This window comes from Ranitomeya imitator, chromosome 4, assembly GCF_032444005.1.
Source record: "Ranitomeya imitator isolate aRanImi1 chromosome 4, aRanImi1.pri, whole genome shotgun sequence".
NCBI lineage: Eukaryota > Metazoa > Chordata > Amphibia > Anura > Dendrobatidae > Ranitomeya > Ranitomeya imitator.
The window spans coordinates 620,281,948-620,297,321 of record NC_091285.1 but is presented as its reverse complement, the minus strand read 5'-3'; the positions used below and the strand labels follow the sequence as shown (position 1 = coordinate 620,297,321).

The window sequence follows — 15,374 nt, the reverse complement described above, 5'->3', positions numbered from 1 at the left end:
CTGACGAGCACAAATCCTGGAGGCCGGGAAGCTGTGTTCTCCTGAAGATTAAACGTGAGACGGCGCGTTTAAGAACAATCTACTGATGTCGTAGCTTTCACCTCCTTATTTCTTTCTTCCTGTACCTACATGCAGTTGGTGTTTTCTGCATGTCTTCCATAACAATCCATCTTGTCTACACCAGGGGCGGTGCAGGTGATCGTATCTTCTCGCAGCCTTTGCTGGGGTCTGAACATTTCTGCTCACCTGGTTATCATCATGGACACCCAATATTACAATGGAAAGATTCATGCGTACGTATGATTCCTTGTTTAAATGTGATGGTGATGTCTTTCATTATCTTTTGCCTTTTAATATAATATTTTTTATTATCAGATACGTGGATTATCCTATTTACGATGTTCTACAAATGGTGGGATACGCGAACCGGCCTTTACAAGATGATGAAGGCCGATGCGTCATTATGTGTCAAGGATCAAAGAAGGTGAGAAGCTACTTGTTTGACTGTTGCGTACATTTTATTTACTGAAAAATGGTAATTTTTGCTTCTTTCTATAACATACTTTGCACCTACCTGCTGTCAGTGAATGTGAGTGTAGGCTGAGTCTGGAAGCCTTAGAGAACGGATCATCCATGTTAAACAAAAGGTATAGTCGTAATGGCGCAGTCATACCGATTTAATAGATACATTAAGTGTAGAAACCTGCAGCCTGGTTTTTCTTAAAATCATCATTAGAAGTTTCGGATTCCTAAACTTTGTTCGCCATTGAGCAGAGATCTAAGTCTACGCATGCGCCACCACTCACTGGTGCCATTTTCCTGAAGGCCGCCACCAGAGCATCTAAGACTGCGCCATCGCGAAATGTAAATGAAGAGGAAGATTCAAACACTAGAGGCGTTGGAGGGGCCACGGCCGAGCTGTAGACCCTACCCACAGTCCCACCCGGATGCACAAATAGTGTAGGGATCCAAAATGTCTAATGATTTGCTATTAACCAGGCAGCAGGTTTCTACACTGAATGTATATATTAGAGAGGTACAACAGCGCCATTATGCCCACACCTTTAGTTTAACAAAGATGAATGATCGTGATGACAGGTTGTCTTTATCTTGCTGTGTCCATCTGATGAGTGCAGGGCTCTCAAACATTGAAACAAGCCTAACAACTGTGTGTGCAGGACTATGGGTGTAAACTAAAGGTTTATATTCACTGATAGAGGACATCTTCCCCCGGTGAAGAACTGAAAAGTCACAGAACTTTAATTTCCACATTTCGTAGCAAACCGAACGCGCAAGATAATATTAATCAGTCCGCGTACTGTAGTTGTCACCTCTTTTTGCTTTTTAACAACTTGTAGGACTTTTTCAAGAAATTCCTCTACGAGCCTCTGCCAGTTGAATCTCACCTGGATCACTGCCTACATGACCATTTCAATGCCGAAATTGTCACCAAGACCGTAGAAAACAAACAAGACGCGGTGGACTACCTGACCTGGACGTTCCTGTACAGGCGAATGACGCAGAATCCAAATTACTACAACTTACAGGGTGAGGATGGGTGATGTGTCATTGATTCGTTTGGCTCTGTCCTCTTGTGAGCTTCCATGTAGAAGTAACTTCATTCGCTTGTGGACTGGTTTCAGGTGTGTCTCACAGACATCTGTCGGACCATCTGTCCGAACTGGTTGAACAGACGCTCAGCGACCTGGAGCAGTCCAAGTGTATCAGCATTGAAGATGAAATGGATGTTGCTCCTCTTAATCTGGGCATGATCGCTGCCTATTACTACATCAATTACACCACCATAGGTGATGATAACCTCCTCACTACTTCTGTATCTCCATGAATCCTTTATCACTACATACCCATCTTATTCTTTTTCTGATTTTTTTTTTTTTAGAACTCTTTAGCATGTCCTTGAATGCCAAGACTAAGGTGAGGGGATTAATTGAAATCATCTCCAATGCTGCCGAGTACGAGAGCATACCTATCCGCCATCGTGAAGATAACTTGCTGCGCCAGGTGAGGGTTGGGCAGCGTAAATGGCATATGCAAGTAATAAAAAATGAGACTGAATTGGTTATTACAATACTTTTCTCTTCCCTTCGCTTTCTTTAGCTGGCACAGAAAGTTCCTCACAAGCTGACTACTCCCAGGTTCAATGACCCACATGTGAAGACCAACCTGCTCCTTCAGGCTCACCTCTCCCGAATGCAGCTAAGTGCAGAACTGCAGTCAGACACTGAGGAAATCCTTAGTAAGGTGAGAAATCAGGCACAATGAATGCCAGTTAAGTCATCGCAGAATGACACCATTTAATGTTGTAACCTGTCTCTTCCCCAGGCGATCCGGCTCATCCAGGCATGTGTAGATGTGCTGTCCAGTAACGGTTGGCTTAGCCCAGCTCTCGCTGCTATGGAACTGGCACAAATGGTCACCCAGGCCATGTGGTCGAAGGACAGCTATCTGAAACAGCTGCCGCACTTCACGTCTGAGCATATCAAGAGATGTACCGATAAGGTAAAGTGTTCGAGTACAGCGGTCTGTCTTACCCCGGTGTGTGGCATTCTGGGCATGCCGCTCACCACCTGTTTCTCTTCCCATTCAGGGAGTGGAGAGTGTCTTTGATATCATGGAGATGGAGGACGAGGATCGTACAGAGCTGCTGCAACTCTCTGATGGCCAGATGGCCGATGTAGCCAGGTTCTGTAACCGCTATCCCAATATTGAACTCTCTTATGAGGTGGCAGAGAAGGAATCTATTAGGAGGTGAGGACGGGTAATGCAACTATATGTTGGGGCACCATGAAGGACTAACCTGAAATGCGTAGTGTTGCAGGTCACATGGAGTGGATATCGGTTTATGTTTTTAGTGCATAAAATTGTTTTCTGATTGGGTATATGTTGGTAATGATCCAATTCTATGACGCTATTGTCCTTGATTGTATAGTGTAATATTGGCTTTTCTGTACTGCTGCCCATAGTCATGAGGTTCCTGATCACAGGAAACTGGGATCAAACAGATTGAATGTCACCGCATTTCTGATCTCCGATCATCCTTCCCCGATTAAATAGACAGGTTTTTCTTGTGTCCTAAGGTTTTAGCTGACTTTATTAAATCTCTACAGTTGTGATCTCATGAAGATGTGATTTTGTTTCAGTGGCGGAGCTGTCGTGGTTCTTGTGCAGCTGGAACGAGAGGAGGAAGTTACAGGACCGGTCATTGCTCCACTCTTCCCTCAGGTATGTCGTCCTGGCAGAAAGTATCCTGGACATATCAAGAGCCTTTTGCAAAAACAAATCTGTGTGTACTACATGAAATAAATTATTTTATTCCTTCTGCATTTTGCTTCATTTAGTTTATAGTCTAGTTTGTGTTTATTTTGATGTATATTTTAACAGAAACGTGAGGAGGGCTGGTGGGTCGTGATTGGAGATGCCAAATCAAACAGCCTGATATCCATCAAGAGACTGACACTTCAGCAGAAGGCCAAGGTAAGTCCTGAATACAGAGTACCCTTCCTTTAGAAAAGGAAACTGAATATCTACCCCTAACGTATTACTATCACAGCATATCGCTTGTGAGTTTGCACCACATGAGTTGTAATTTATTGCGTGCAACACATATCCTTGGAGCCGCAGCCTAAGAGCATAGTCAGACTGCCATATAAATCGGACTGAGATTAGAACGCCAGCGAGTCTCCCCACCCAAGCGTGACAGCTGTATAAATATATATGAAGCTTTCAGTCACAGGTCGGGAGTGCCGCCGGCCAGTCCAAGCACTGTGTTCAGATTACGGTCTGACTGTACCCCAAGCCTTGGAAATATGAGGCAGATGTCTGTCTATTGTAAGGATTTTTACTTTTTTGAGAGTACCGTAATTCTCAAGTTAATTGATATTGAAAGGAAAGCTAGAAGCTTTTATTTCACTGCTTTTTTTTATTTTATTTTAAATAGGTGAAGTTGGATTTTGTGGCCCCAGCCACAGGAACACACAATTACACTCTTTACTTCATGAGCGACGCTTACATGGGCTGTGATCAGGAATACAAGTTCAGCGTAGACGTTAAAGAGGCCGAAAGTGACAGCGACTCCGATTAAGACATTTCAAATGGAGTTATGTTAGTCTGTGTCTTATCTTTATCATCTCAGCAATTGAGCTGTAGCAACTGTTCACAATTTCTTGTAGACAATGTTATTGTAAATAAAAGCTTCTAAAAGTGATTCTCCGGAGCAGCGTGACACAAGTGAATATGTAACGACAGAAGAATCTATACAAGTCGTGTTATTGTTCTGTTAATTTACTAGTTTAACAAATAAATGTTCGTTTTGTAAGTTGTTCTGTGAAGTGTTTTTCTGTAGTATAATTGTCAGTTCAGGAGAACTTGCAGCACAATGTCTGTCTGCCTCCAGCTCTTTACACATCCAGAGAATCTTAAGAACAACAACTGCCATCTCCTATCCGGGGCTGTGGAGTCTGTATAAATTGGACCGACCCCGAAAAATATATAATAAATTGGGTACAGTAGTACAATGTATGATGTGCTGTAAATGTGGTTAATAATAATTTGGGAAACTTATGAAATGTCCTATAAATGTTTGTCCTGATAATAATAATCTTTATTTTTATATAGCGCTAACATATTCCGCAGCACTTTACAGTTTGCACACATTATTATCGTTGTCCCTGTTGGGGCTCACAATCTAAATTCCCTATCAGTATGTCTTTGGAATGTGGGAGGAAACCGGAGTACCCGATGAAACCCACGCAAACACGGAGAGAACATACAAACTCTTTGCAGATGTTGTCTTTGGTGGGGTTTGAACCCAGGACTCCAGCGCTGCAAGGCTGCTGTGCTAACCACTGCGCCACCGTGCCTGATCTACGGACCTAGACTTTTAGCGGAGATTAATCTGTGCTGCACTTTGTGTACATGCTCAGTAGGAGGCAGTGCTGGAGTGGGGGAAATTGAGGATTCTTGAGTCGGAGATTTGGCTTACCGACTCCACAGCCCTGCCTATCTCCGTAATGTGAAAATCTGTGTTCACTGAAGAGAGATTTGAGGGAGTTGAGCATGAATGATCAGTCCAGTAAGAGAAAATAATTTAAATGATTGGACTAGAATTAGGGACAGTAAAAATAGTATCTGCATCTTTACAGTTATTAACCAATCAAAAGAATACTTGAAGATAAATAATTAAAGAGAAAAATGCTTAAAAGTTCAAACTGCTTTATTAGACACCACTAGAACAATACACAAATAAGTTAAAAACAAGAGGGGCAGTCTTGGACATTCATATTGTCACTAAATATACATCAAGAAATACCTCTTTTTATAGTAACTGAGCACTGGTAAAAAGAAGAAATAAATATCCTTTAAAGCTATCACACCGCCAAGGTCTATGTCCACAGTGGGACGTAAATAAGGAAAAGAGAGTAACCCAATATGTATGCCTACAGCCAATGTAAACAGCCTTTTGATGTATTGCACAAATCCTCCACATAAAGTAGCCTTTAGCAGGTTTTAGAAGATGGCAGATATTTTGGATAGTGCATAGTGCAAATAAGTATATGTATATACTAACCAGTGCTCATGATGAATGCGCCCAAGCTGCCTCCTCACACTCCAACGCGCGTTTCACACGTTCTGCTTCCTCCCTGTTGGAGTGTGAGGAGGCAGCTTGGGCGCATTCATCATGAGCACTGGTTAGTATATACATATACTTATTTGCACTATGCACTATCCAAAATATCTGCCATCTTCTAAAACCTGCTAAAGGCTACTTTATGTGGAGGATTTGTGCAATACATCAAAAGGCTGTTTACATTGGCTGTAGGCATACATATTGGGTTAAGGTACCGTCACACTAGACGATATCGCTAGCGATCCGTGACGTTGCAGCGTCCTGGCTAGCGATATCGTCCAGTGTGACAGGCAGCAGCGATCAGGCCCCTGCTGTGCTGTCGCTGGTCGGGGAAGAAAGTCCAGAACTTTATATGGTCGCTGGACTCCCCGCAGACATCGCTGAATCGGCGTGTGTGACACCGATTCAGCGATGTCTTCACTGGTAACCAGGGTAACTAAGCGCAGGGCCGCGCTTAGTAACCCGATGTTTACCCTGGTTACCATCCTAAAAGTAAAAAAAACAAACACTACATACTTACCTACAGCCGTCTGTCCTCCAGCGCTGTGCTCTGCACTCCTCCTGTACTGGCTGTGAGTGTCGGTCAGCCGGAAAGCAGAGCGGTGACGTCACCGCTCTGCTTTCCGGCCGCTGTGCTCACACAGACAGTACAGGAGGAGTGCAGAGCACAGCGCTGGATTACAGACGGCTGTAGGTAAGTATGTAGTGTTTGTTTTTTTTACTTTTAGGATGGTAACCAGGGTAAACATCGGGTTACTAAGCGCGGCCCTGCGCTTAGTTACCCGATGTTTACCCTGGTTACCGGCATCGTTGGTCGCTGGAGAGCGGTCTGTGTGACAGCTCTCCAGCGACCAAACAGCGACGCTGCAGCGATCCGGATCGTTGTCGGTATCGCTGCAGCGTCGCTAAGTGTGACGGTGCCTTTACTCTCTTTTCCTTATTTACGTCCCACTGTGGACATAGACCTTGGCGGTGTGATAGCTTTAAAGGATATTTATTTCTTCTTTTTACCAGTGCTCAGTTACTATAAAAAGAGGTATTTCTCTATCGCCTTTCATTGGGGGACACAGGAACCATGGGTGTATGCTGCTGCCACTAGGAGGCTGACACTATGCAAATAAAAAGTTAGCTCCTCCTCTGCAGTGTACACCCCACCGACAGGAAGTAGGATCTTCAGTTTAGCTTAGTGTCAGTAGGAGGTGGACACGGGTCTTTCATTAGACCCTTATCTACCTCAATGTGCGTCGTTTCCCTTCAGGTTTTTCCGGAGGGATACAGGGTGAACAGTCACACCTGTAGTCCCACTATGCGGACTATGAGTACGGCGTGTACTGCCACCCCGTATCCTCATAGATTCCTCTCCAGGACCAAGATCCTAGCACACAAGCGTGCTCAGAAGTCCGGTCCTGGCTCCGTCCCCCACCCACTCGCCCACCAGAGCCTGTCGGTCGGAGGAGACGAGGACGTCCATCAGCTCCGTGGACGTCTCATTCCTTCCAGGTTAGTACCGGCGGGGGATCTTTAGGTGAGTATTTTCCCGCCCCACCCTGTGGCTTCCCTGGATCCCAGAGGAAAAAAAAAAAAAAATCCTATTTAGGGGGGTTTTCTGATGCAAATCGCATCTCTTTTCAGCCGCGCCACTTCCGTGGATGCGGCCTCCCTGTTCCGGCGCGGCTGCCTTTACGGACCACCGCGCCGCTTCTTGTCCAGGCACGCTATCTGCGTGGCCTTGCTCAGGGGGGGGACATTTCCACCTCGGGTCCTGCAGGCTTCCCAGCCCCAGCTTCAGCGCGGTGGCTTCGGCCCTCGGTGGCTCCCCTGCTCCGGCCGCTGTTTGCGGCCGTTCATTTCTTTTCTGCGTGGTGGCTTTGCCAGCCGTCGCATCGCTCTGGCCGCTGTATGCGGCCGTTCTTTTCAGCGCGGCGGCTTCCCAGCCGCCACATCGCTTCGGCCCTCTCTGGCTTCCCTGCTCCGGCCGCTGTATGCAGCTGTTCATTTCTATTCAGCGCGGCGGCTTTGCCGGCCGCCGCATCGCTTCGGGCCCCCTGCAGCTGCGTCCCTCTGGCCGCTTACAGTGCCGCTCATCCTCCCTCAGCGCGGCGGCTTGCCAGACCGCCACACCGCTTGGGACCTGCGGCTGCGCTGCTCCCGCCGCTGTAGGCGGCCGCTCACCATCGCCTTCTGCGGCGCACGGTTCTCCGCTGCGGCCCTTCCATGCCGGTCACCGATCGCTAATTTAGGCCCCGGCTTCTGCCTGGGCCTACTTCCGGTGCCGGACTCCGCCCCCCTTCCTTGTTCGTCGGGCGGGCTTTTCTCCCGCCCGACAATTTCACTGAGAACCGCCTTTTCTCCTCCCACCGGCGCCATCTTGGGACTCCTGAACCACGAGTCCCCTCCTCCGGAACAAGAGAGTGAGATAGTACAGTGGTAAGGTGTGCAGGCTTGCAAACAGAGAGCTGTGAGTTCGAACCCCAGCAATGAAAGTTAATTTTAAGCAACGCAGATCGATCAAGATTACGGCAGCAGGCCTTACCACCCTCCTGCCTAAGGGTCTATTTCTCGCCGGAGGTCCATACCATCTAGCCGGACAGCTTCCTCCGGATTTCGTCTGCCGTAAGTAGCTCTGCACCGCAGACTGACACTCCGCTATGTCTGTCCTGCAGCAACCCGATTGTTCCCACCGCCCAGGATCCCCCAGCCGATCCGCCCCAGAGTGATACCCATCCCAGGCTGGGCCTCCTCTCTGTCTCAATCGGTGGCCAATTTAACATGGGTGTCTCAAACCCTGGTTTCCGTGCTGGATCGGTTACCCCTGCAGACCCCCGCAGTAGCCACCGGGTCGCAGGAAGCTCCGTCCAAGCCTTCCAAGGCTAGCTGCAAAAGGTCCAGACAGGAACGCCGGTCTGAGTCCTCTTCTCGCTCCATCTCGCCACTCGGTCCTCCTCTGCGGTCGGCGTCCTCCCGATCCTCATCCGCTTAGTCAGGCGAGGCTTCTCTGATGCGCCTTCGGAGGATAATTTGGGGCCGGATTCGAACCAAATCGCTAACATGAGGGATATGGTTCAAAGCCTCATTGGAGCGACCAATCAGACCTGTGGCATCGAAGATTCCTCTACGAAACCCGCAGATCAGGCGGTTTCGTTTAGACGGTCTAAACTACCTCCCAAGGTATTTGCTCCTCATCCTGAATTCGAGGAGCTTCTGGCCAGAGAGAGCGAATTCGACCAGACGTTCTCAAAGAGACAAGCAAGACGCTCATATCTCTTTCCTCCGGATCTCATTGCCAACCGGAATGAGAGGCGTTAGAGAACGACCTCTCCCCCTGTGGATCCGTCGGCCGCTAGACTTGCCGCCAACACAGTCCTTACGCTGTCCGGTGGGCGGCTCTGAAAGATTCCATCGATAGGATCATGGAATCCTTCGTGAAGTCGGCCTTCGAAACTGCCGCATCATCCCAATGCCCGGCTTTGGCTTCCTCATGGGTTTCGAAGGCTGTATCTGAGGGGCTAAACAACTCCGTTGGGGCATTCAAGCTGGAGCTCCGTCAGGCCGGCTGGCGGAACTTGCCACCCAGATTACTCATGCCGGGGAATAATTTGTTCCCGGGACGTCGCGTCTTCTGCCGCACGGGCGCCCAGTAATGTCGTTGCCAGCTGTCGCACTGTTTGACTCGAGTCATCGAAGAAGTCCCTCACTAGCCTGCCTTTTCAAGGTTCACGTCCTTTCGGTTCCAAGCTGGACCAAATTATTAAGGACGCCACTGGGGGCACCAGTCCCCTTCTCCAGACCTCACCTAGTTCCCCTTAGGCGGCTACTTTGGTCTTTTCGACCTTTCTCGTAGTTTGCGGCATCAGATTCTTCTTCGCAACTGCAGAGGCCACAGGCATGTTAAGAGAAGAAGGTTTTCTTCGGCTCACTCTTCCCTGGCGTGCCCGCTACTCCTAAGGTGGATTCTCCAGGTCCAGGACTGGAAGTTCCACCTAGGCATGACCCACGACTAGACCCCAGCCCGTTTCTCAGACTGGGCAACCGTCTCCTGTTCCTCAGGGACGTCTGGGTCTCCTCAGCAGAGGTCGCATGGGCCAGGGCACCTGTTCCCTCTAGACACAAAATCTTCTTTTCACGGTCCTGGGATCGTTTTCTTCAAATCCCAACCTACGAGAGACCCCGCTCTAGTCCCGGGTTTTCTTTACTGCCATTGTTTCCCTCCTTAAATCCGGAGTAATCGTTCCCGTCCCAGAACAGGAACGGTTCACAGGCTTCTCTTCGAATCCTTTTGTACTGACAGAGAACGACAAGGGTCGTCCCAGTCCGGATCTCAATTTGCTGAACAAGAAGTTTCGTCGGAGACACTTCAGGACGATATCCCCTCGTTCAGTAATCGCTTCCATGGAGGCTCAGGAATTTCGGTTTCAGGCACCCGAAAGTCTATCCATCTTTCCCGACATTCTAACTGTTGCGGGTGGCTCGTCAACAGGAAGAAGTTCCGTCTTGTTCAGCGCCTCGTATCTCCGGGCATGTTCTTCGACACTTGTCGGACCAGAGTCTTCCTTCCCGAAGACAAGATATCCCTCCTTTGTCAGGAAGTTCACTTGCTCCAGGGTTCTCGGCTCCCCTCCTTTCCGATGGGCCTTAGGGGCCCTAAGGAGGTTGGTTGCAACATCGGAAGCAATTTTCCCTTCGCCCGTTTCATTCAAGACTTCTTCAGCAGGCTATTCTATCACAGGGGACAGGTCTGTCTTCTCCCTGCATCGTCCGATCCGGTTTTCTCCCGGGTCAAATGGTTCCTCGACTGGTGGCCGAGGTCACTTCTCTTATCCCAGAGTAGATCCTTTTCAGCATATCCTTCCTTCCAGTTCCCTGGCAGGTGGTGACGACGGGCGCCAGCCCGCTCGGCGGAGGCGCGGGGCTTTGTCTCCTGTTCTTTCAGGGTTGTTGGTCGGCGCAGGAGTCCTCTTTGCCGATCAATGTTCTCGAGTTCCGGATCATCTTTCCGTCTTGCCTTCACTGGGTAAGGATTCTCAGCAGCCTGCCAATTCGAACCCAGACAGACAATGACACAGCAGTGGCATACGTCTACCACCAGGGGTGTACTCGGCGTTCTCTGGCCTCGGCCGAGATTCCAGGATCCTCCTTTGGACAGAGGCAACGGTCCTGGTGAGCTCCGCAGTGCATGTCCCCGGCGTGGACATTTAGGCCGCCGACTTCCTCGGCTTCGAGGGCCTCGCGGCAGGGGAATGGTACTTCAGGAGGTTTCCCGTCGGATTGCTCTTCGATGGGGGACTCCAGAGGTGGACCTCATGGCGTCCCGATTGAACAGGAGGTCCCTCGGGTCGGCCCAGGGTCCCGTGATCCTCTCACAGTGGTGTTGATATTTTGGCCATTCCTTGGTCGCAGTTCCTGCTCCCCTATCGGTTCCCACCCCTTCCCTTGCTTTCCAAACTGTCGAAAAAGATCAAGGCGGGATGGGTGCCGGTCATTCTGATCATCCCGGATTGACCTTGGAGGTCTTGGTTTGCAGACATCGTCTATCTTCTCGCGGACACCCCTGGTGCCTTCCAAACGGACCCCGATCTGCTGTCTCAGGGTCCGATCTGCCACCCGAATTATCGGTCGCTCAGTTTAACGGCGTGGATGTGGACTCCACTGTTTTTAAGAGTGTACGGCCTTTCGGCCCGGATGAGTCACACTATAATCCAGGCTAGGAAGCCTTCGTCTTCTTCCAGGATCTACTAGTGTACCTGGAAGGCTTACTTTGCTGATGCGAGTCCAACCGCTTTTCACCTATGTCCCTTTTCCCTGCCTTCCATTTGGTTTTCCTTCAGGCAGGACTGGATTCGGGCTTCGCTCTCAGTTCTCAAAAGGGCCAGGTTCCTGCGCTCTTCTTCCCTTTAAGAAGACTTATCTCCTCAGCCACAGGTTAAGACTTTCCTTCAAGGAGTAGTCCACGCTGTCCCTCCGTTCAGGGCCTCTGTGGATTCATGGGATTTAAAGGTTGTGTTGGTTGTTCTTAGGGGTTCTCCCCTTTGAGCCTCTCAGGGAGTTTTCCCTGTCAGTTCTATCTCGGAAGGTGGTTTTTCTCAGGTCCATCTCTTCGATCCGCCGCGTTTTTGAGTTGACGGCCATTTCCTGCCGTCCTCCTTTCTTGATTTTTCCACCAGGATAAGGTGGTCCCAGGCCTCCGCCTTCCTTCCTTTCTCGAGGTGGTTTTCATCTTTCCACCTCAACGAGGACTTCGTTCTACCTTCCTTTTGTCCAGCTCCGACTCATCCTCTGGAGCGATCGTTGAACAGGCTGGACCTCGTCAGGGCAGTGAGGATCTCCCTGGCTAGCACGGCCGCTTTCCGAAAGATGGATTCTCTTTTCGCCATCCCTGATGGCGTGCGTAGAGGCCTGCCGGCTTCCAAGGTGACGATTGCTCGCTCGATAAGAATGGCAATTTTGGAAGCTTACCGGGTCAAGCACAGGGGGCCCCCTCCTGAGATGAAGGCTCACTCTACCCGGGCAGTCGGCGCTTCCAGTGCGGTACGTCACAGGGCTTTCGCCGACGGCTTTGCAAAGCGGCAACCTGGTCTTCCATCCACACGTTTCGCCGAACTACGGCGGACTCCAGCCTGGGCAGAAGGATCCTGCAGGCGGCAGTGGTGAGTCCTCTGGCCTGATGGAAGTCTGTTTTTTCCCACCCCAGGGACTGCTTTGGGACGTCCCATGGTTCCTGTGTCCCCCAATGAAAGGCGATAGAGAAAACAGGATTTTTGGTTGCTTACCGTGAAATCTGTTTCTCGGAGCCTTCATTGGGGGACACAGCACCCTCCCAAGTTGAACAGCTCTGTTTACTGTCTACGTTTGAGTTCTTTGAACACTCTGAGTGTTTGAAGCTGTTAATCTGTGAAGCGCCATGGATTTTGTTGGCGCTATATAAAGTTCATTATTATTATATTATCCTTCTCTTTTACACGTTGCTTCTCCTACTGCTTTCTCACTAACTGAAGATCCTACTTCCTGTCGGTGGGGTGTACACTGCAGAGGAGGAGCTAACTTTTTATTTGCATAGTGTCGGCCTCCTAGTGGCAGCAGCATACACCCATGGTTCCTGTGTCCCCATGGTTCCTGTGTCCCCCAATGAAGGCTCCGAGAAACAGATTTTACGGTAAGCAACCAAAAATCCTGTTTTCTTGATGTATATTTAGTGACATATGAATGTCCAAGACTGCCCCTCTTGTTTTTAACTTATTTGTGTATTGTTCTAGTGGTGTCTAATAAAGCAGTTTGAACTTTTAAGCATTTTTCTCTTTAATTATTTATCTTCAAGTATTCTTTTGATTGGTTAAAAGTTTGGTATCTACTTGAAGTGTATATATTGGAATTTTGGGGTTTTTCCTCTTCGGATTAAAGTGCATCTTTACAGTTATTGCCTGGGTTCATGTCGGTTGCGGTCGCTCAATAATTTTTTTCCCTTCACCCATGACAGCACACTTGAGATGGGTCCATCCAGCCAGGACTGGAAACCTATTGAAATAAAAGGGATGTACCTCTCCCCCGCTTCAGTTGGCTTTCCTGTCCTGACAGGAACCCTTGTGCTGAGACCCGGGCGGGTTGAAGACTTTTATTATTTTTATTTCTACTTACCCACTCCAGTCCCGTTACTGGAAGAACATGCACAAGCCTTCAGGTGCTGGAGGCATTGTCCGCGGGTCCAGGGGGCCTCAGCATACTTGCGGGCGGTAAAGATGCGGGCCGGGTCTGCTATTCTGGTTCTACCGGGCTTCTGGGTGCGCGCTCCGCTGACGTCACGGGCAAGGCACGCTGGAAATGGGAATTGCCTGAGTGACATCGGAGGGGGAGGCAAAATGGCGGCACCCTAGGCTAAAAAGCTGTCGCGTGGAGACTTGTCGTGTCCTGGAGGGGGGTAGCGGCATCGTCTTGGACTCTGCAGGAGGTGTTTCTGAGGAGAAGCGCAGTAGATCCCTTATAAAATGAGGGATAACCACTGAAAAGGCGCTTATATCCAAAGCTCCCCATCATGGAGCATCTGAGAGGACAACAGCAGCAGCCTTTGCACAAGTCACCACTAGGGTTGAGCGAAACGGATCGTTCATTTTCAAAAGTCGCCGACTTTTGGCAAAGTCGGGTTTCATGAAACCCGACCCGATACCTGTGTGGGGTCGGCCATGCGGTACGCGACTTTCGCGCCAAAGTCGCGTTTCGTATGACGCGCTTGGCGCCATTTTTTTCAGGCAATGAAGGGGCGTGGGCAGAGTGATGACATAGGTCTTAGGGGCGTGGACACCTATCGCCATGTTGTCGCTTGTGCGCTGTAGCGATTTGCACTGTGTAACCAGCTTTTCAGGAGAGAGGGAGAAAAAAAAAACAAAAAAAACCCCATTGGCTTTGCATTGGGTTTCGTGTTTCGGTCGATCCTCGACTTTTCGCCATAATCGGCCGATTTCACTCGACTTTTGAGATAGTCGGGTTTCGCAAAACCCGGCTCGACCCTAAAAAAGTCAAGGTCGCTCAACCCTAGTCACCACTATCAATGCCTGGTCACCAACTCGGACGCACGAAGAGCAGCCGTTCAAGTGGCAGCTGTCCCAGCCAGAGGTCGCAGGACTCCTTGGTATCCTGGAGGGACTTCGTATGTACCCCTGATCAGCTTCTGAATCCGGTACCCTTGATAAGACAGCGGGTAGTGAGTGATCTATGAGAATGTCACTTTTTTTATTAATAAGGGCCATTTCTTGCTTAAATCACTAGGGACTTAGGAAGGCTAGGCACAAAAGAAAAGAGTGTACCCTTTGTAGGACCCTACTGGCAGTTCATTGGCTGAAAAGTCTCTCCTCTGACTGCATCCAAAAAACTACGGGATGAGACCCCTGACTTTGCCACGAGCCTTGGGTCCATGATCAGGGCTGAGGTGCAAGGTTCCCAAAAAACCCTGTTAAAAAAGGGGAACAAAAGAGCTCAGTAGATCATTATGGAATTGGAGGCCTCTCCATAGTCTGTTGGAGAATACTATAATGAATCCCCATCCTCCACCTCGGACAGTGATATAGGTGGCCTCCCCGAATTTCTGGCTGAGGATATGGATAGGTTGGTTAGGGAAGTCAAGTCAACAATGGGCCTGAAGGAGGAGAAAGCACCTAAATTCATAGAGGATATAATGTTTAGAGGTCTAGAGGAAAGGAAGAAGCGCACCTTTACAGTTAATTCCAGGATATAAGCACTCATAGATAAAGGGATGCCGGAAGATCTGATGGCCTGCCCTCATCTTCAAAGAGGAGATACCCCTTTGAGGAGAAAGACTTGGAGAGTTGGGATATAATTGACAGGGCCATGGTGAAATCCTCTTAAGAGGTGGGCCCTGCCCTTTGAGGGTTCCTAAGGCACACCTGGGAGGCAGCTGCAGGGGGTCTGAAGCCAGCAATAGGTGGGATTTGTACTGCCCACTCCCTTAAAGGTACCTTCACACATAACGATATTGTTAACAATATCGTTGCTTTTGGTGACGTTGCAACGATATCGTTAAGGAAATCGCTATGTGTGACAGCGACCAACGATCAGGCCCCTGCTGTGCCATCGTTGGTCGCTGAACAAAGTCCAGAACTTTATTTCGTCACTGGATCTCCCGTGGACATCGCTGGATCGGCGTGTGTGACACCGATCCAGCGATGTCTTCACTGGTAACCAGTGTAAACATCGGGTAACTAAGCGCAGGGCCGCGCTTAGT

The 15,374-nt window shown here is 49.3% G+C and overlaps 1 protein-coding gene across 1 annotated transcript in view; it reads left to right on the top strand.

The window, feature by feature from the left end:
* Positions 1–4,336, top strand: part of SNRNP200 (small nuclear ribonucleoprotein U5 subunit 200) — a 73,030-nt gene extending 68,694 nt beyond the window's left edge. The window contains exons 35-45 of the mRNA XM_069766616.1: positions 185–293; positions 376–484; positions 1,359–1,548; positions 1,644–1,808; positions 1,901–2,022; positions 2,119–2,262; positions 2,344–2,520; positions 2,609–2,769; positions 3,162–3,243; positions 3,403–3,495; positions 3,959–4,336. Coding sequence (XP_069622717.1) covers positions 185–293; positions 376–484; positions 1,359–1,548; positions 1,644–1,808; positions 1,901–2,022; positions 2,119–2,262; positions 2,344–2,520; positions 2,609–2,769; positions 3,162–3,243; positions 3,403–3,495; positions 3,959–4,102 — 1,496 coding nt within the window. The 3' untranslated portion in view covers positions 4,103–4,336. The remainder of the gene's footprint in view (positions 1–184; positions 294–375; positions 485–1,358; positions 1,549–1,643; positions 1,809–1,900; positions 2,023–2,118; positions 2,263–2,343; positions 2,521–2,608; positions 2,770–3,161; positions 3,244–3,402; positions 3,496–3,958) is intronic.
* The last annotated feature ends 11,038 nt before the right edge of the window (positions 4,337–15,374 follow it).